The 21,337-nt window shown below is 42.5% G+C and overlaps 1 protein-coding gene across 2 annotated transcripts; it reads left to right on the forward strand.

Moving 5' to 3' along the window:
* The first annotated feature begins 1,049 nt into the window (after nucleotides 1-1,049).
* On the forward strand, nucleotides 1,050-14,668 carry Fus (FUS RNA binding protein). 2 transcript variants are annotated; one of them, XM_026400402.2, is made up of 15 exons: nucleotides 1,050-1,129; nucleotides 2,632-2,656; nucleotides 2,797-2,951; nucleotides 3,834-3,975; nucleotides 4,112-4,299; nucleotides 4,798-5,008; nucleotides 6,599-6,633; nucleotides 8,140-8,172; nucleotides 8,723-8,826; nucleotides 10,346-10,475; nucleotides 10,783-10,884; nucleotides 10,993-11,116; nucleotides 11,692-11,795; nucleotides 11,896-12,043; nucleotides 12,591-14,668. In XM_026400402.2, exons 1-15 carry the CDS (start codon nucleotides 1,117-1,119, stop codon nucleotides 12,628-12,630), a joined length of 1,554 nt encoding a protein of 517 aa, XP_026256187.1. In that variant the 5' UTR covers nucleotides 1,050-1,116; the 3' UTR covers nucleotides 12,631-14,668. The 2 variants fall into 2 exon arrangements, with proteins under 2 accessions (XP_026256187.1, XP_026256186.1); XM_026400401.2 differs by having other exon boundaries at nucleotides 3,831-3,975; nucleotides 12,591-14,665.
* The last annotated feature ends 6,669 nt before the right edge of the window (nucleotides 14,669-21,337 follow it).

A 21,337-nucleotide genomic window follows, 5' to 3' on the forward strand; every position in this document is an offset into this window, starting at 1 on the left:
AAAGTCTCATAACCCAATCATTTCATCTCCAAACTTAATTGCATTGTCACACACATAGCTTTTGGGGGACATTTCACACCTGAACCGGTACCTTAAGTCCTGACCCTTAGCTGCACTATAATCACAGATTGTTCTTGGTCTTATCTATAAAATGGAAATCTTTTTTAACAAGATTGTGATGGGAAAGACATCAATGGTACGTTTTGAAACCATTGATTAAGCCTTATACAGATTCCTGGGATCTGCACACTGGCTCCTTGGTAGTGTTTCAGAAAAATAAAAAGTAGATCCTTCCAGTAAAAGGCTGGGGACCCCAAATCTAACGTCAATGGTTCTTGAAGCGGAAGGAGGGCTTGCTGGGCTTTCCCTATCGACGGCTAAGTGGAAAGGGTCTTGCTTAAAAATCTAAAACCCAGGAAACCAGGCTAACGTCCATGCTTTCTTTCAGGTCAAACGTCACAATCTACAAATCCTGGTAAAGACTAAAGAAAAGGCCCCTGAAACCGTTTTGTGAAAAAGCAGGCACACGGAGAGAGGGTGGGTAGTGAGGAAACGTTAAAACCAGAGAGGTTAGTGGTCGGACTGGACGAGGCGTCTGATACAGTGGAAGGGCAACGGAGGACAGAAACACACCATGGAGAGTGAAAGTAAGACCAGCGAAAGGGGCCACCCAGAAGGATTTCAGTTCCCACACCAGGACTCCAGGCCGTGACTACAGTTCCGCCCTCAACCGCCTGGGCCCTCTCGCCCCGCCCCCAGTAGGCAGCTAGACCATACCATTGTGTACATATAGGGGTTGACGTGAGTTGGGGGCTAGTCCTTCAAAATAAACAGGAGTTATTCGTCAAAAAATTGTAATATACATTAGGATATCAATTTATAGCTAAGTTATTTCTTTTTTGTCCGTTTGGACTCATTTATTCCTCGGAAAATGTTGGGAATACGATCCTTCTTCCCCTTTCCTTTTCCAGATTTGGTACATTCCGCCGCGGTACGTAGGCGGGGAGGCGTACATAAACCTAGACGCAGGAGGCGGGGTTGCTCAGTCCTCGAGGCGGCGGTGCTCAGTCGTGTCGGAATTTTGTTGCTTGTCGGCCTGTGCGCGCGTGCGCGGACATGGCCTCAAACGGTATGTAAGGGCACGAGGCGGCTGTGGTGCGCCTGGTCAGGGCTTCGTTCTTTCCCAGCTGGGCTTTTGATTTTCGGTGGGCCTGGGGAGGCGTTCGTGTGTAAGGTCTTCTCGCACCCTTGTGGCGGGAGGTGGCGGAGAAAGTAGAAGGGGCAGGTCGGTGTCGCCATTTTGTTTCGCTCCTCTGGCGACTCTCGCGGGATTGAAAGTCTTGGTTTTGCAGTGCGTTTATATGAGGTGAGTGTTGGGAGGGAGGCGACTTGGTGATTGAAGCATAAAGGGAGGGTGAAATGCCAAGTCTCTCTAGCATAGGCCCCCCTCCCCCACCCAACCCCGCGCTCTGGTCCGCTTTGTCGCAGTGCTGCATCCGGGCATTTGGTGCGCGCACGCGCTCTGCTGGCCCCTCCCCCTTTCTCGCCGCGCGTATCCCACTTCTCCGCCTCGTGTTGGTCCGACTTTTTGTCGCGAGACCCTCAGGAGACTCCGCCGCGCGCGTCCGGTGTGGGCCTTGCTCCTGGGGTCCTTAGGGAATGGGCGGGACTGCTCGGTTCCCGCCCAGATTGCCACGCGGCCGGGGCGGAGGCTCGGGATCGGGGCTTCGCGCCCGCTTAACGGTTGGGGACGGGCAGGGAAATTGATCAACGGACTGGGGGACGGGGTCCCTACGGTTTCCCGCCTGAATTTCCCTTTTTCTGAGGTGAGAACCGAAAAGAACGGCCCCTGAGGCCACGCCCTCTCCCTGTCGTTTTGCCTTTTCCTGCGGGGGAAGTGCTTCATTTCCTGTACAGAAGAGATGACCCGATCTTGCCTAGTGCGTTTTTAATATAGCATTTTGAAAATGTTTTCTGCTTTTAGCTTGATGAATCTTTTCATCTCTGTGGAAAACAGTAATCTGAAGCCACAGGCTTGGGGATTTGAGGATCAGGTGACTTTGCCTCCTGAGGACATCACTTTGTCTTTGACATTTTAGGTCAAAGGTCTTTGTTGTCTTGGTTCCCTGCCTCTGTGCTAAAACACCCCTTTGGCTTTTTCCAAGGTTGGTCAAAGGGGTGAAGAACGGCTTTTTTTGGGAGACAAATCTTATTCTTTGGTCTTACTGAGGGTGCCACATTGTGAACACCATTGTCTTGGACTTGAATTCAAACCTGTGCTCTTTTATGCTGAATCTTAACTAATATAATAGCTTTCTCCTAAAACGGATGTGAAAATGAAATACATGTAAATTTAGAGCAGCTTGTGGCATTGACTTTGCAGAACATAATAGCTGTCCACCAAGATCTTTGAACTTGCTCAGATTCTTTGAAGAAATTTGTATTGTTTTTCTTTATTGTAAGAAAACTTGTATTGCCATCTTGTCTACAAATTAGTATCTCGTGGGGGGATTTATACCTTTTCTTGCAATAAAATTTTGTTGGCTTTTCTTAATCTGGGGCCCTAGCACTTAAGTTGAGGAATTTACTTCTGTGATTAGAAGATAATGTGATTGTGTTTTTGTTTTGCAGACTATACTCAACAAGCAACCCAAAGGTGAGTGCCATTTTTGGGCTTCCAGAGTTTGTAAAGGGCAAGGGTGGTCAAGGTAATTCTCCCTTTTGTATTTTTTTGTTTTTCATTTTTTTCTTTTCTAAGGTAATTTTTCCTCAGTGCAGCTTTTTCTTTTTTTCTAGCTATGGGGCCTACCCCACCCAGCCTGGGCAGGGCTACTCCCAGCAGAGCAATCAGCCCTATGGACAGCAGAGTTACAGTGGTTATGGCCAGTCAGCAGACACTTCAGGCTATGGCCAGAGCAGCTATGGTTCTTCTTATGGACAGACCCAAAACAGTTGAGTCCCTCTTACTCTGGATTACTTCTGTTCTTTCTGAATGCTGCTTTTCTAAAACCTGAATAGTGCTGAAATGTTGAAACTGGTTCCTATATTTTCTTTTCAATCTCATATAACTTTTAAAAATTCCTTGGAGACTTAGTCCTTTCAAACCAAAAGTGCTATGGATTGTAATTATTTCCTTTTTTTCTTAAATTGAGACTTTTCTGTATATGTTGACCTTTTCCTGTTTCCTTTATTGACATGAAAAGGAGAGGAGTCTTAGGCTGATTCTTACATGGAGGAAATAGTTGGCTTGGAAATGATTTAAGTCAGGTTACCGTACATCATGTGGTATACAAGGAGGTTAAATTTGCTTGAATGTTGGACTTGTAAATAATGTGGATTGTCTGGTATATGTTGTATACATACCAGCATGTTAAAGTGCAGCTAACACATATGGATCTTTTGGTTTTGGTGGGATAGGTAAGGAAATTGGAACTGGAACTATCTTAAAGAGTGAAATTGGAGCATTAATTAAGATTTTATAATTTTTTGGTAACTTGGATTGAACCCACAAGTGGATTACCAACTGAGTCATATCCCCTGCTCTTTTATATGTTTTACTTAAGATAGGGCCTATCTGAGTTGCTGAGGCTGGCTTTGAACTCTAAATCCTCCTGTCTCAGCCTCCAGAGCTGCTGGGATTACAGGCATTTGCCACCACAGGCTAATTTTAGGATTTAAAAGAGGGTAACTTGATCAGTTGAGATACTAGCATTTTCTAAACTGACTTTTCAAGTAATGTGATATATAATGTTTAACCCATTTCCTGCCTTTTTTTGTTTGTTTTAAATTTCCTCATAGCTTTTACGACTCCCTTTCTCTTTTCTTTGTAGCAGGCTATGGCACTCAGTCAGCTCCCCAGGGATATGGCTCCACTGGTGGCTATGGCAGTGGCCAGAGTTCCCAATCATCTTATGGGCAGCAGTCGTCCTATCCTGGCTACGGCCAGCAACCAGCTCCCAGTAGCACCTCTGGAAGGTAAGGTGGTAGTGGGGGATGGATGACACAAAAGATTAGGGTGAATTGTTAGTGATGGGTAAAGAGAATGGGGTAGGATGAAAGTGAAAGGGAATAATGGATATGCTAAGATTATGATGTTTTTTCTCCCACGTAGTTATGGTAGCAGTTCTCAGAGCAGCAGCTATGGGCAACCCCCAAGTGGAGGCTATGGCCAACAATCTGGCTATGGTGGACAGCAGCAAAGCTATGGACAGCAGCAAAGCTCCTATAATCCCCCCCAGGGTTATGGACAACAGAATCAGTACAACAGTAGCAGTGGAGGAGGCGGAGGTGGTGGTGGAGGTAAGAAGGGGTCTTCAGCTGTGTCTCCTACTTATTTTCTGTATTCTATTGTTTAGCCCTTATCAAAGTTTTTTTTTTAAGTTCTTTTAATTTTTATCTCATTCTTTTATTTCTATTATCTCTTATTGTTTGGGACTGTTGGTCCTTTTACTAATGTTTCATTTCCCCTACCCCCTTTTTTTGGTACCTGGGAATGAACCCAGGGATGCTTAACCACTGAGCCACATTCTCAGCACTTTTTATTTGAGACAGGGTCTTGCTAAGTTGCTGAGGGCCTCTGTGAATTGCTGAAGTTGACCTTGAACTTCAAATCCTGCCACGCCCTCCCATGCCTTTGAGCTTAAAGGCATGCATCACTACACCTGGCCTGGCTTCCTCCCCTGACCCTGGGGATTGAACCCAGGTCTTGTCCATGCTGAGCACTCACACACTATTACTAAGCTACATCTCCAGCCTGGTTTTGCCCCCACAAAAAAAGTATCTTTTCTTCTCTCACAGGCAGCTATGGCCAAGATCAGTCCTCCATGAGTGGTGGAGGCGGTGGTTATGGCAATCAGGACCAGAGTGGTGGTGGCGGCGGTGGCTACGGGGGAGGCCAACAGGACCGAGGGGGCCGTGGCAGGGGCGGTGGCGGTGGTTATAACCGCAGCAGTGGTGGCTATGAACCCAGAGGTCGTGGAGGTGGCCGTGGAGGCAGAGGCGGCATGGGGTAGGTGTCTTGTGAGTCAGGGTGTATCTTTTGGGGAGTATGGAGGGTGCATGAATCTCCTTTGAAACCAGTCCCTAGTGCATGGTTAGTATTCTTATTCTCTGGGGATCTGTGAGGGTTTTGATTTTGGGGCAGTGACTTTCTTTGTACTTTCCCATTTTATTTTTATGAGAACTTGGGAGCCTAAATTCCTATCCACACCTGTGAGTAGATGTTTGAGTATGACGCTTTTATTTCCAAAGAAAAAGAAAAAGTACATAGCTGTGTATGGATTGGAGTCATTGATATCCTAGGCAAGAAACGTGGAAGTAAAGACTTCTTAACTCTGCAAGGGAAACCGATGATCCCACTCCTGGGAAATAGGGAAACTTGGCATGTGCATTCCCATGTGTTCTCCAGGGGAGTTGGTAATGGATAACCTGACTTCAGCTTCCAGGAATTGGCTACTTATTCTTCCCGTATTCTGTAGTCACTTGAATCCAAGAACGTGATTTGCACTAATTTGACTGACTGATTTTGTGTGTGACTTGGTTTATGGGGTCATCTGACTGAAGTGTGCAGACCTTTGGGGCAAGATAATGCTTGACAGTGGAATCCCACCTATTTATTCCACTGTCCGCCTTCCCCTGGTTGGTTAAAAGCATCAGCTTGTCCAACTGGATCTTCTTTCCTTCCCTTCTGCTGAAGTAGAACCTTAGATTTGATGTTAAAACATTTGTCAAATCTGTTGGATATATAGGATTTGAAGGATCCTACTGTCTCCTTGAAAAGGGGAGGAATGTCAGTGTTACTTTTTTTGGAAAAAGTAGGTTTTTTAAAATGAGTTTATATATGGTAAGTATTCAGAAGGTGGGTGGGGGCAATCTCAAAAATGTGCAAAATAAGGAAAACTCTGTTGTGTGCGTGTGTTTATTGCAAAACTTTAAAAAGAAAAACAACTGTTATGTGACTGTTAACTTGCTCTGCATTTTATGTGCCACAGGTATGAAAGGTGACATTGCAAAATACTCCGCTCTTCTCACAGTGTAGAAGGGGTGACCCCGGGGGTGGAGGGTGATCAAAAACAGCTCAGTAGTTAGGATAGGGCTTAGCTAAGTCTGTCTTGCTTTAAGGGGAAATTGCCTTTGGTTTTGACTTTTTATGGAATGGGGTTGGGTCTGCTTGCTGCTTTCAAAGCAAAATCCACAAAAATGTGTTGAGGGCTACCCCAGCCTGGTGTGAAATGTCTTCTGGGTACATTGGGGGTAGGGTTTTTAAACCAACTACTGGGTTGTCAACATTCACGACGAGGAAAAAAACATCTGCTACGTCGGAAGAACAACCAAGGAAAATGGGTCATTTTTTTTTTCCAGAGGAAATAGATATATAATCTTTTAAAGCAAAATTCTTAATTGTGTCTGAGAAATTGCACACGTGTGTGTGACATGCTCACAGGTCAGACAAGGGTTGGTCAGGAAGGGATGTATTTTAGTAGCCACTTGTATCTTTTTCCCAAAACACCTACCCATGTTTGGGGAATGTTAAAATCAAAAACACCCTTTTGTAGCCGTTGGAAGCTTCATGTCCTTTCTTCTAACTTGTCTTCTCCAGCGGAAGTGACCGTGGTGGCTTCAATAAATTTGGTGGTAAGTGAACAGAGTTTCCAAAATTCCCAACTCCCGGCAATGCTTTGTCTGATTGTTCATTTGCAGATGTCTTAGCGTGTTAATTTAAGTGTCAAAGGTTTTGAAGTGTCCATAACCACCTCCAGAAAGTGGTGGGGTAGAATGCCACCCTGCTGCCAGATGTGTGCTAACCTGGAGGCAGGCAGGGGTAAGACTCAGCAGTCGTCTGGTATCAAATTGGTTTGACCCAGGTTAATAGAGGTATCTAGTAGGCCTCTTGATAGGGGTGTTGCCATACCTGGCATTTAGTGACCACCATTTTGAGAAACTGGAGGGAGTGTGCTGGAACACGTGGTGCCAACTTGGCTTTAGGATCCTTTTGATCAGTATGTGTCCAAGGCTAGTGTGTGTGTATGTGTGTGTGTAACAACCTCCAAATGTTTTAATTCTGTGAGGACATGAAATATTGCCCTGCCTGAGGACGGTGAAGTTGGTATATATTTTATATTAAGTACCAAGTGGTGTCAATGCAATTCTACATAATGTACTTAACTCAGATGGGCAAATAGAAACTAGCTCTGGGAAGGAAGGTGTGGACTACTTCAAGAAAGATTTGGGAGCATGTGTGGCTCATGGGAAATAACCAGGTCTTAAACAGCACAAACTGAATTCATGGAAAAATGGCAAATTTGAGAAGTCTCCCAGTAAGCTGGAACTTTTCTGGTTTGGTTAACAAAAGGTTTCTTGATTTGTCACAACATTAAAGCCAAAGGCGTGGGTTCATGACTTAGGTGTCATTGCGTATGGGTACAATATTTGCATATGATGAATTCAGATAAACATTGGTCAAAGATGGTCTCTGGAAAAAAAAAAAAGAGGCTGCATTATGGAAATAAGATTTCTGGTCTGTTCCCTGGGACATGCTTTAAAAATACAATAGCTATCATGTATGTTAATTTTCATGTGGTTTTGGGGAAACTTAACATGGTCTTAAGAATGGTTATGAAATTAAAAATTGTTCCACAATTGATAAGTGTTTTTGGTGTTAAAGTTTGGAGAAACTGGATGGATGCACATCACATTGCTGGTGGTGAGCCCATGTCTCTCTGGGGTGAGAGAAAAAGGGCCAAGCTATGAGTTGGTTTGTTAACTTTAATGGGTAATTCCCCTCACCCCCCCAAATCTGCGCTGAGGACATTTCCCAGCCTGAGCTGGGGGAGGCAGCATTTTCTGAAGTGTGGCGTTGTCCCTGTGGGGACTCAGGTTACAGATCTTAAGAAATGGGCCTGTGTCTCCCCCAGACCTGCCGATGATATTCTCCTCTGGGCAGGCCCAGGACAGGGTTTGGAGTGAGGCTGTGAGCACTTAACTGATACTTTGCAAGAATATGAATTTGGTATTAATTTTTTTCCTTGTCTGTCTTTCCTGTTGACTAACAGTTGCTCTTTTCCTTGTTTTTGTTTTCTTTCTTTTTTTCTTTTTCTTTTTTTTTTTCTTTTTTGTTTTTGTTTTTTGGTGTCACTTAAGGCCCTCGGGATCAAGGATCACGCCATGATTCTGGTGAGTTCACTGGTGGCATGAAAAAGTTGTTAAAGTAGTATCTAGACTTCACCTAGATGGTTTTTGAAATTTATAAAACAAAAAACTGAAAAAGCAGTGATAGAGAAGGGAAGAGTGTTTTAGATATACTTAACAATTCTTAAATGAGTATATCAGAAATGTTTGGTAAATGAATATTTCTTAAGCAATTTAGAGGGTCTGTAATGAGTCTGAGGATCTGTAAAGATTCACAGGTGATGCCAATTCATCTGTGGACCATACTCCAGAACTGGACAGCATTTAAAAAAATCTTTACTTTTTTTTTTCATGTAAATTGTCTTAGGGATCTTCAGTTGAAAGTTGATAAGCGCTGATGAATTTTGTGATCTTGGGCAGTGAACACCTGAGTCCTGGTTTCTGTACAGTGTTATAAAATGTTCTAATGGGTAGTTGTAAAACTAAACCCATATGGATATTCAAATGTGAGAATTGAAGGACTGTTAATTTTTTAATATTTTAACTTGGTTTTTCCTTTTTAAATTTTTCATGTTCCCCTGTGTTCAACAAGCAGAACAGGATAATTCAGACAACAACACCATCTTTGTACAAGGCCTGGGTGAGAATGTTACAATTGAGTCTGTGGCTGATTACTTCAAGCAGATTGGCATTATTAAGGTACTGTGGAACAGAGTATATAGTTTCTTTTTTTTTTTTTTCTTTTTTCTTTCGAGAGGGGAGAGAGAGAGAGAGAGAGAGAATTTTCAATATTTATTTTTTAGTTCTTGGCAGACACAACATCTCTGTTGGTATGTGGTGCTGAGGATCCAACCCGGGCCGCAAGCATGCCAGGCGAGCGCGCTACCGCTTGAGCCACATCCCCAGCCCCAGAGTATATAGTTTCTATCGGTTGGCAGGCATTTGGATTTGACACATTAATAAAAAGTGATAGTGATTGCCAGCAGTAAAAATGGAAGTTCTTTTTTAGTTGTTGGTGGACCACTGAGCCACAACCGTAGCCCCTAAAAATGGAAGTCTTTTTTTTTTTTTTTTTAATATTCATTAGTTGTAGTTGGACACAATCTATTTTTATGTGATGCTGAGGATCAAACCCAGGGCCTCCTCGCATGTGCTAGGCAAGCGCTCTACCGCTGAGCCACAATCCCAGCCCAAAAAATGGAAGTCTTAATGGTCGTTGCCAGCTTAGTTTGGTGAGCAAAGAACAGTAGTTGTTGCCATTTTTTAGGAAATTGCACAAAAAGAATAAGTGATAAGAAAGGTCCCCCAAGACAGTGTAAGACTGTGGTTTTAATTTAGAACCACAGGGGAGAGCTGTAGTTTGAGAAAGATAAAAGCTTCAGTTCTGGAAGAGGAAGATGGTGCGTTAGTCCTTGAATCAAGATGCTGGGGGTAGATCCCAGGTCCTCATGTCCTAGGCAAGTATTCTATCACAGAGCTACATGCCTCACTTAAAACATTGCCATGCCAGAAGCTGTCTGGATCCAGTGGTTCTGCTTTGAGCCAAACTCAAGATTGAAAATATTTGGAAAAATAGATGTGTCTGAGTTGAACTTGTCCATACATTTTTTTCTTATCAGTCATAAATAAGAAGTACAACAATTACATAGCATTTACACTTAGGTATTAATAAATAATCAATGATTTTTATTTGTGGTGCTTGGGATCAAACTCTTGGGCTTCTGCATGCTAAGTAAGTGGTATACCACTGAGCTACAGGCCTAGATCCTAGGAATTTAGGGTCTAGCTCAGTGTAGTGTCTAGGAGATAAAGTATATTCAGGAGCCAGGAGTGGTGGCGCATACCTGTAATCCCAGCAGCTCAGGAGGCTGAGACAGTAGAATCGTGAGTTCAAAGCCAGCCTTAGCAAAAGCGAGGTGCTAAGCAACTCAGGAGACCCTGTCTCTAAATAAAATACAAAATAGGGCTACGGATGTGGTTCAGTGGTTGAATGCCCAAGTTCAATCCCCAGTATCCCTCCCTCTGCCCCCATCCCCTGGCCAATAAAAAGTATATATAGGAGCATGTGTGTTTGTTAGATGCAAATATTGGGTCCTTTTAAGTAATGGAATTGAATATATGGATAATGGGGGATTTTGGAAGATCCTAATCCCTCAAGGATACCAAGGGAAAATTTCATTGTTATCCTCCAAAATTGATAGTATTTTGCATTTTTCAGACGAATAAGAAAACTGGACAGCCCATGATTAATTTGTACACAGACAGGGAAACCGGCAAGCTGAAGGGAGAGGCAACGGTCTCATTTGATGACCCACCTTCTGCCAAAGCAGCTATTGACTGGTTTGATGGTATGTATGAAGAAACAGGTTGTGTGGGCATAGGTATATGTCTAACCTTAGGAAGCATGTTACATTCTGAGGCTTCTTTTGAATCTTCCACACTTAGTTTATAATTTCAGTGTAGTCTAATTTTTCCTCATGTTTTAGATTATAACCCTTTTTAGGAAGGTATACTCTTAGATTGTACCAAGTGTTTTTGAATCAAGTGTCTTAAGATGCTGCAGGTAGAACCCTCATATATCCTAGGCATGTATTCTATCACAGAGCTACATGCCTCACTTAAAATATTTTTTTATACGTCCTTTATTTTCTTTAGGCAAAGAATTTTCCGGGAATCCTATCAAGGTTTCATTTGCTACTCGCCGAGCAGACTTCAATCGGGGTGGTGGCAATGGTCGTGGAGGCCGAGGGCGAGGAGGTGAGCTACTACCTCCTGTTGGTGAATGTTGAAGATGGTAAGGGCTTGCATGGAAAAGATGGTTAACCAAACTTGAAAGTGGAACAGACTTCTTATATCTACACCCAGGACCCATGGGCCGTGGAGGCTATGGAGGTGGTGGCAGTGGCGGCGGTGGCCGGGGAGGTTTCCCCAGTGGAGGTGGTGGTGGTGGAGGTCAGCAACGAGCTGGGGACTGGAAATGTCCTAATCCGTGAGTGAAAGTTTTTTTTTTTTAATTTTAGTACTCTTATTGTAGAATTGTTTGGATATATTTCTAAACTAAGAAATGAGAAAGTTGGGTTGCATGGTTTGAGGGAGGATTCAATTGAGAGTGTGTTAGATAAGGTTGGTATATATTCTGCTGTTACCTATGGGAGATAACTATCGATCCAAGATCCCTAAGTGGGTGCTGGAAATTAGAGTATCAAAATCCTGAATGCTTACTTGAAAACAAGCCCTGTGATATTGAGATAGTGGGTCTGATAGTTTAGATGACTATTAAGTGGGTGGGGTAAGGATATATACAGAATAAATTTATTGGACAAATTGTGTGAATCTTGGTCAGGATGGTGTGGAATTAAAGAGATTCCATCATGCTGCAACTCAGAAAGCCTGCTATTAAAAAATTTGGAATTTTGTATGATTTTCAAACTGGTTGATCATAGGGGGAATATTATATCAGGAAAGGTGATGGTCTGGGGTTTAGTGGTTATTCTTCTGTTCTTAAGTCTCGTTAATTCTAGTTGTTCATCTATTTTTCCAAAATACTTGCCTTCTTTTTCTTAGTACGTGTGAGAACATGAACTTCTCTTGGAGAAATGAATGCAACCAGTGTAAGGCTCCTAAACCAGATGGCCCAGGAGGGGGACCAGGAGGCTCCCACATGGGTGGTAAGAGACAGGAGTTGGACAAAAAAAATCCCTTAGTTTTTAGCAGGGAGGCTAGGGGAAAGTAGGAGGATAGAGATCTCATATATTTCTTTTGTCCTAGGGGGTAACTATGGAGATGATCGACGTGGCGGCAGAGGAGGCTATGATCGGGGCGGCTACCGGGGCCGTGGAGGGGACCGTGGGGGCTTCCGAGGGGGCCGGGGAGGTGGGGACAGAGGTGGCTTTGGCCCTGGCAAGATGGACTCCAGGTGAGTAAGAGTATAAAAAGAAAAATAAAGCAATTGAACACAGGACATGGGGTAATAAGATTGTGTTGAAAATGGTTTCTTTGTAAAGAGCTAAAAGTTGCACACAATGGCATATACCTTTAATACTGACAGTTGTGTTTGGAGGATCCCAATTTTGAGATCAGCCTGGACAAATTAATTGAGACTCTTTAAAAATTTAAAAAGGGAGCTTTGGTTGAGCCAGGCAGAGATAGGGATATCCACCTGTAATCCCAGGCTGAGGTATGAAGATTTCAAGTTCAAGACCAGCCTCGGTAACCTAGTGAGGCTTAGCAAGATTGTAGGGCAGCACTGGGTTCAGTCCCCTGATTGTCAAAAGAGCTGGGAAAGATGGGGAGGTGGGAGAAAGGAGGAAAATCAGGGGAACTACTCTTTAGATCCATTTTACTTACAGATAAGGCATTTGCTTGGTTGAGACTTAAGAGGGTCTGGTAGAATGTTTGGGGGTATGGAGTAGGTGGAGAAGCTGGTAATTCAAACCTAACAGACACTTTTTCTTTTTCCCTAGGGGTGAGCACAGACAGGATCGCAGGGAGAGGCCGTATTAGCCTGGCTCCTGAGGTTCTGGAACAGCTTTTCTTCCTGTACCCAGTGTTACCCTTTTTTTTTTTTTTTTTTTGTAACTTTCCACCTCCTGAACACCCATGGATTTGTGTTGGACTACATGATTGTAGCCATATCTCTGGTTCCCATTAAAAACCATCGTTTTAGTTAAAATTTGTTACTCTTCCCCCTCTTCACTTTCCTGGAGGATTGATGTCCGTGACAGGAATGTGGAGAGTATGCCTCTGAGATCATGCTGTGTAGCAGGAATATAATGATTTTTTGTTCCTGCCCAGCAGGAACTAGAAATAAAGTATTTGGTACTTGATCTAGGGGAGAAAAGGACAAGTGGTATCCTTGAGAGTAGAGTTTAAATTTATGTCATGGCAAAATTGGGTGTGTAATGGGGTAAATGAAAATACAGGATGTGATGAGTATTGATTGCTCCAGGTTTGCCTGTCTATGGGAGTTTTACCACAATTTACATGATGGTTTTTGTTTACCATTTGTAGCAGATTTACTCTTTAAGAATTCTTGGCTCTTGAGGTTCAAACAAATTAGATTTGTATTTGGAGCAGTATTAAATCTGACCATGATGGGCTGGATGTAGCTCAGTGGCAAAGCATTTGCCTCACATTTGCAAAGCACTGGGCTCCATCCCCAGTTCCAAAAAAGAAAAACCAACAACAACAAACAACCACCAAACCAAACCAAACAAAAACCCCAAACAAAATTTGACTATGGGAGAGAAGCACATTATCAAGTTGGGAGAATAACTAGAGTGCCTATTTTCATTCCATTGTTTAGTGCCAATGGAGGTTCTATGGAGTTGTGATGGTAAACCCTAGAAAACCAGGCCATTCGCTTTACAAGCTGAAAATGAGGGGCAACAGTTATGTTGCTGTCTCAGAATCAGAGATTAGGAATCAGAATTGAGTTTACTCTTTTGATACCATTTCTATTAGCATTTTAATACTGATACAATTGTGCAGGAAGTTTTGAAGGGGGCAAACTTCTGTCCCAAACTTGTTTGCTTAAATGCTTATAGGATGTTAAATTTTGAAGAGGTCTGGAGATGGTGTGTGAGGTGGGTAGATGGCTGGGAAAGGAATGTAGAGGGTGGTCCCTTGTATTTAAAGGAGATGAGAAAGTGGACTGCTACCTAGTTTTTGGGGAATTGGATCTTCAGTAGATAATCTGCTACAGGAAGGCTGGTTTAGTTAGATCACTTTTATATTTTGCCTATGGTATTTTTAGGTTTTAGGCTTGAAGATTCATGATTGCTATGGGTGGGAAGTCTGGTGTGGGTAGGGTATTGAGTTATATAACACTGACTCCCAACCGCTTAGCATATGACCTTGCAGACCTTTAGAGACTAATTTTTCTTGGACTTGGGGGGTGGGTGGGTCAGTGGTTAAGTGCCTGAGTTCAATTCTTGGTACAAAAAATTTTTTTTCTACTCAACCTGTGAAATTGAAGTAAGTAAACTTGTCTATGCCTGCCAGCCAGTTGTTGAACATGAACTTTGGTGAACAGAAGTTAAGTAGCCAAGAGCAAATGCTGTTTTTTTTTTTTTGGTGATGCTAGAGATCATATCCAGGGTCTGGCACATACTGAGACCCATTGTTGGAAGTATTTTCTTATGAAAGTCCCCCTTCCCTTGCTTCTGGAGATTGAACCCAGATCCTTTTATTTTCTAGGTACTTGCTATATATCATTGGAGTCATGTCACTTACTGCCTCACTTGAAGCTATGCTGACGTACATTCTCTGTTCAAATATGTGTTCTAGAAAAGTTATTTCATCTCTGGTGTTGGCTTTTTATAAAAGGTTATCAGCTGCTTAATCTTCCTGCAGGAAAGGGGTTGCTCTTAACCAAGAGTAGGTTGGGAGTGGCCTTACGTCTCCAGGCCATGTTATGGCTTGGCTTATTGAACTTGGAACATGTGAGAGAACCTTTGGATTTAAGCCAAGGATAACTTTGATTTTGATTTATTAGAGTAGCCTGGTTGAGGTCTCATTTACTTTTGTTGCTTCCTGTTAGGTTTTTTTTTTTTAACCCCCCCATAGTTTTATTGAGGTAAAATTTAAGTACAATAAAATGTACCTATTTGAAGTATGTAATTTGACCAGTTTTGACATGTATGTAACCAATACAATCATTCCATTAATTTTTTTTTAATATTTGTTTTTTTGTTGTAGTTGGACACAATACCTTTATTTCCTTTATTTATTTCTATGTGGTGCTGGGGATTGAACCCAGGGTCTCGCATGTGCGAGGCGAGCACTCTACTGCTGAACCACAACCCCAACCCCTCTGTTAATTTAAAAAAGTTTTTTAGTTGTTGGAGCTTTATTTATTTAATTATGTGTGGTGCAGGGTATATTAGAATAATCAGTCGCCTTAAGATATGTAGAACCCCACCCCCACATGTCAACTATTTCAAAATTAAATGGCACACTTATTTATAGGTCAAGGAAAAAACGCAAGAAAAGTAGATGGGAACATTTTCATAAAGAAACTAATTATTTTAAGATTGTGGTTGAATAACCAAAAATATATGAAATAGAGAAGAAATAATACAGCTAAAATTTGATAAAAATAATGAGAAAGGCACATAATGGAAAGGAGTTACCAAAATAACCCTACAGATACTAAAAATATATTAAGGTAATAACACAATTGTATGCCAACTGTAATATGGTCTATATTAGGGAAGGATCCATGTTTCTGAGAAGAAAGTGTATTCAGTCATTGATGGATGAAACATTCTATACATATTGTCTAAATTATCACTTGCAGTTTTTATTTCTGTAGCTGCTTTATCTAGTTTTTGGAGGATCTATCTAGTGGTGACAGGCATATTACCCAGTATTGTGTTGTGGCATGTTTGATTCTTGAAATTGAGAAAGGTTCATTTGATGGATATAGATGCTCCATTATTTGGGACATAAATATTTACAATTGTTATGTTTTATTGATGTATAATTCCCTTCAGTGGCCTTCTTTGTCCCTTCTGATTAACTTTGGCTTAAAGCCTACTTTATCTGATATGAGGGTAGAAACCCCTGCTTATTTACATGATCCATGTTAGTGGCATGTTTTTTTTTTTTTTAACCATCCTTTCACCTTTAGTCTGGATGTCTTACGCTCGTGCTGGGGTTTAATATTAGAATTTGGCCTAGGTCCCTGATTCCTCCTCTTAAAATTCAAGGAGTTTGAAGCTCGTGAGTGGATTGCTGACACTATCAAGTTTTGATGTCTTTGGTACTGGAGATTGAACCCAGGGATGCTTTAAAACCGAACCAAGACCTCATCCCCCCTCCCCTTTTGGGGGGTAGTACTGGGGATTGATTTCAGAGGTACTCACTGAGTTGCTTGGCACCTTGCTTTTCCTGACACTGACTTTGAACTTGCGATCCTCCTGCCCTAGCCTCCGGAGCTGCTTGGATTACAGGCATGCGCCACTGCTCCTGGCATGTTCCCAGCCCTTTTAATGTTTTATTTTGAAATGGGGTCATGCTAAGTTGCTGAGGTTGGCCTCAAACTTCTCCTGCCCCAGCCTGCTCTAGTGGCTGGGATTACAAGTATGTTACACTGCACCTGGTTTGATTCTTTCAAATGGTTTAGGTGCTTCAAGCTCAGCAAATGGGGAGGTTGAGATGGGAGGATTGTTGTTTGAGGCCACCCTGAGCAATTGAGTGAAACCCTGTTTCAAAAAAATAAATGGGCCAGGTTTGGTGCTAGGGGCATGACTAGAAAAGCAGCTAGGAAGGCTGAGGTAGGAGGATCACAAGTTTTAAAGCCAGCGTCAGTGATTTTGTTAGACCCTGTCAAAAAAAAAGACAAGGCTGAGATTGTGGTTCTTTGGGTTTAATCCCTGGTAGCAAAGGGTGGGCGTGGGGGTGGGGCACTGGAGATGTGTGGCTTGATAGCCAGTACTGCTCCCTCTCCAAAAAAGGCTTTTTAGTGATTGGCCTTGCCCTTGAAATGAAGTAGGGTCAAAGGTGACTAATTTTGGGTAGATATAGCTTGGCGTAGTGGGGGAACTTTTCCACAATGATGAAGACAAGAAATAACAATGGAGAGAATGATGTTTGTTGAGAATCGGGTTTTGGTGCCAGATCATCACTGGTGAGAAGTGTGAGACCCATGTGTTTGAATTTTGGGCCTTCTGTTTTTTATTACCTCGTAAGAAACTAGCAGCCAGTCTGGTTTCTCTAGTTGATTGAACTTAGTGCTTCACACGTGTCAAGCAAGAGCTCTACCACGCTAGGCATCTTTTTTTTGAAGTGGAGAATAAGGTTTCCAAGGGTTGGGCTGTGGTTTGGGAGTGTGAGAAAAAGCTTTAAAGGGAACAGGAGCTGTTTTCCAGGTAGAATCCTGACTGTAAACACTTTACCTAGAGGTGGCAGTATTGCACAATTGCAGGTTTTGTAGCTGTTTGGTGCAGTATCTTTAGGGCTTTACTTCAGTCCGTTCAGAATAGGGGCCTTACTTGAAATGTTCTAGGATATGACTTCTCCCCCCATACTGCACCCACCCCTAGAGTTTGAAGGGAAGCTGGCCCATCCTGTTTACAGTATCCCTGAATAAAAGGCAGATCCCAGTTCTTTTTTTTTTAAAAGAGAGTTTTTTAATATTTATTTTTTAGTTTTCGGCGGACACAACATCTTTGTATGTGGTGCTGAGGATCGAACCCTGGCCGCACGCATGTCAGGCGAGCGCGCTATCGCTTGAGCCACATCCCCAGCCCAGATCCCAGTTCTTGTGGAGAGGCTGTCAGTTTGAGATTGCTAGAACTAAATACTTTGCAAGTTGAATGTATAATTAACTAGCATGTCTTATGCTTGGGACCAGAAGTGTTTTGGATTTCAGATGTTTTCAAGTTTTTTTTTTTTTTTTTTTAAGATTCAGGTTGGACTTTTTCAGGTTTTGGAATGTTTACACACATAGTGAAGTATCTTGGGAATGGGATGCTAAACATAGTTCACTTATGGTTAATATTACTTTTTTGGGGGAGTGTTACTAGTAGGCATTGAATCTTGGTTCAGTGCTTAAACACTTGGCTGTATACCTAGCTTTTTTTTTTTTTTTTTTTTTTTTTTTTTTAAATAGTGGTAGGAGCTCTCTTATTAGTTGCTGTAGGGCCTTGCTAATTTATGGAGGCTGGTTTTGAACTTGCCATCCTCCTACCTCAGCCTCCTGAGCCTCTGGGATTAGAGGTGTGTGCCACCATGCCCTTTTTCATTTTATTTTTGAGACAGTGTCTTACTAAGTGGGCGAGTAACTTTTGATGCTCCCTGCCTCAACCTCCTGAAAATTGGAATTACAGTCATGCCCCATAGTGTCCAGCTAAGGTGTGTATTTCTAATACATGCTCTGGTAATACGCTGTGGGTGTTTTTTAAATTAATTTTTTCATTCATGTCATTAACTCAAAACAATTTTATGGTTTGTTGAAGCAGAAAGATAACACATGCCACAGTAATATCTATCAGAGTGGTTGGGCATAAAAACTCAAGCGCCACAATCATCTTGGGGCATTCTGATGAAGGAGATTAATTTTGCCATTTTTATAGCCAGATATTTTCACTTGTTCTTGGGAGTGGTTATGAAATGACTTCCTTTTCTTGGCACCACCACAGAACCTCAGCACAAGATGAAGGGTGGACTCCTTTTGACACTTGTATGTCCATCTTCTGATAGTTGAGGCTAATCAGGAATTTCTTTTTTCTGTATGGTGGCCTTTATATTTTCTGTAGCATCTGAGGATTCAAGCTTATAATGGTTTTTAAGAAAATCTTTGTGGTTCCAGTGCAGATGGTGGATTGGAAGGCAGCAACCTACTTAAGAGTAATGCTTTAAAAAAAAAGGTGGGCAGAGTCTCAATTCTTGCTCATTCCCCCTACTTCACCATGAAGGGGGAACTTGACTATGCAAACAGTGAGTGCTACAGTACTGTCTAGGAGCTAAGAAAAAAAAAGGTGTGAATCCTGCATATGAGTTCTAGATTTAATTAGCACAGGCATAGTCAGCCTTGGCTTGTTTCTGAATTTTCTGAATATTCAGTGTAAGAGTTTTTTTTGGTACTGGGGATTGAGCTCAGGACCACATGACCACTGAGCCACATTCCCAGCTCTATTTTGTATTTTATATTAGAGACAGGTCTCACTGAGGCTGTCTTTGAACTCGACGATCCTCCTGTCTCAGCCTCCTGAGCTGCTGGGATTTTAGGCAGTGTGCTTACACTGCATGGTGGGCTGAATGTAAAGTTTGAGCAAGAAGTGTTTTACAGCTCTTTTATTTCCCTTCAGGTTTTAATTTTTGCGCGAGGTCCTGGGCATCATGGAGGGATGGGGCTGGAATTTGGAAAATTTTAGTGTGGCTCCAATGAGGATGGGGATAGAGTGCCAGTATATAGAGAAAGTTTCTTTGAGTTGCTCTTTTGTTGAATGTCTCAAAACCAATCCTAGGGTCTGGGGATATATAGCTCAGATGGTAGAATGCTTGCCTTGCATGCACAAGACCCTGGGTTTGATCCCTAGCATCAAAAACAAAACAAAGCAACAACAAGAACAACAGAAAAAACAACCCAATTCTGAGTCTTTGCAGGAATTTCTCTACTTGATGTGGTCAATTGCTATTTACTTCTACTCTTCCAGGGTATTTCCAGACTCTTGACTTACCTGGGATGTGCTTCAGTATGCTAAAGATGTGTGGGACTATCTGAACTTGGGCTAGACCTTCGAAAGCTCTCAAGAAACTGCCACCTGATCTGGGACTGGCAGGATGAGCCAGATGGTGGGGCTAGAGGTGCACTCTGAACTGCTCTTGGGACAGTGGAGATGGCTCAGATGCTATTCTGAGGCATTGGGGAGCTAGGAAAAAAACCCATCCAGCAGAGAGTTGCTAACAAGTATGTTTTCTGTGGAAGAATTTGCTATTAGATGATGAACTTTGTCCTGTTCCCACTTTGCATAGGGGCTTCTGAGGCACCAACTATCCCATAGCTTGTGACACATGTAGAGCTAGAATTTGAATTCCTGTCCTTAGTAAAACTGCCCTCAACATTGTATGCCTGCTCTTAACCACTATTATGCTTAACAGTGTGAGGAGACTTTAGGTGGAGTGAAGTCCTCCTTTTTGCCTCACCAAAGGAAAAGGAAGCCACCTCCCTGAAGATTTATTATTTTAGGGAAGCTGTTTCTTGGGGTCCACTTCACTTTAGGACTGATTTTTTTTTTTTTGCACCTACCTTAAAGAAGTTTTGTTAAAGAATGTTAGATACTATACAATTTATTATTTGTACCAGGGATTCAACCCAAGGGCTGCTTAACCTAGCCCTTTTTCATATTTTATTTAGAGACAGGGTCTCAATGAGTTGCTTAGGGCCTTGCTAGATTGCTGAGGCTGGCTTTGCAACCTTTTCCCCCCTTTTTGGTGTTGCTGGGGTTTGAACCCAGGGCCTTGTGCATGCAATGCAAGCCCTCCACCAACTAAGGCTAAGGCTGTCTTTGAATTTGCAATTCTCTTGCTTCAGCCTCCTAAGCCGCTGGGATTACAGGTGTGTGCCAGTGCACCCAGTTTAACATGGCATTTATATGGGGCTTGAGAAGATGTCTCTTATGGAACTTAGTGTACATCACATAAGACTCCTTCATTGAAAAGTGGTTTGCTGTGACCCAAAGTTCCACTGGAGCCAGAGAAAAGTTTGATTTTGGGCATGTAGGGACAGGCAGAAGATTTCAGGGTTGTTGAGCTAAGGGATATAGGTGCTTAATGTATGATGCTGATTGTTGAACAAAATCGTGTTGCTGAGATGGTGGTGGGGTATATGAAAGGATGGGAGAGGTTAGAGAGGCTAGGCTTGAAGGAAGTTATGTAAGTGAAGTTTTTTGGGGGGCACTTTACCACTGAGTTATATCCCAGCCTTACTTTTTTGAAACTTTAAAAAAAATATGTAGTTTTAGGTGGACACAATATTTTCCATTTATGTGGCGTTGAGGATCAAACCCAGTGCCTGGTGCATGCTAGGTGAGCGCTCTACCACTGAGCCACAACCCCAGCCCTATTTTTTTGGAAACTTTGAGACAGGATCTTGCTAAGTTGTAGGGCTTCATTAAGTTGTTGAGGCTGGCCTTAAACTTCATCCTCCTGCCTCAGCCTCTTGAGCTGTTGAGATTACAGGCATGTGCCACTGTGCCCAGCTCTTGTCACCATTAGTTTTATTTTTATTTTTTGGTACTGGGGATTGACCTCAAGGGTTTTAACCTCTGAGCCACATCCTTAGTCCCCCTCCCTGCTTTTTGGGTAGGGGCCATTGAATTCAGTGGCATCTGCCCGCTGAGTCCCAAGAAACAGCTTCCCTAAAATAATAAATTATTGTATTTATTTAGAGGCAGAGATGTCTCACTAAATTGCTTAGTGCCTGACTTATGCTGAGGCTGGCTTTGAACTTGGCGATCCTCCTGCCTCAGTGTCCCAAGCCGCTGGGATTACAGGCATGCACCACCAGCCCTTTACGTATTTAGAGACAGGGTCTTTCTTAGTTACTTAGGGCCTCAATAAGTTGTTGAGGCTTGCTTTAAACTCACTATCCTGCCTCAGCCTCTGGAGCCACTGGGATTACAGGCATGTGCCACCATGCCTGGCTCACTATCAGTCTTAAGTTTATTTAATTTTTATGTTTCTTTGTATAGGACACAATACC

The sequence above is a fragment of the Urocitellus parryii genome, chromosome 9, assembly GCF_045843805.1.
Source record: "Urocitellus parryii isolate mUroPar1 chromosome 9, mUroPar1.hap1, whole genome shotgun sequence".
Taxonomy (NCBI): domain Eukaryota; kingdom Metazoa; phylum Chordata; class Mammalia; order Rodentia; family Sciuridae; genus Urocitellus; species Urocitellus parryii.

Bases quoted from the DNA above. Each gene is read 5' to 3' on its own strand.
- Fus (XM_026400401.2), top strand. The intron at 10,885-10,992 runs GTGAGCTACTAC...ATCTACACCCAG, and splicing joins TGGAGGCCGAGGGCGAGGAG to GACCCATGGGCCGTGGAGGC. The intron at 12,044-12,590 runs GTGAGTAAGAGT...CTTTTTCCCTAG, and splicing joins CCTGGCAAGATGGACTCCAG to GGGTGAGCACAGACAGGATC.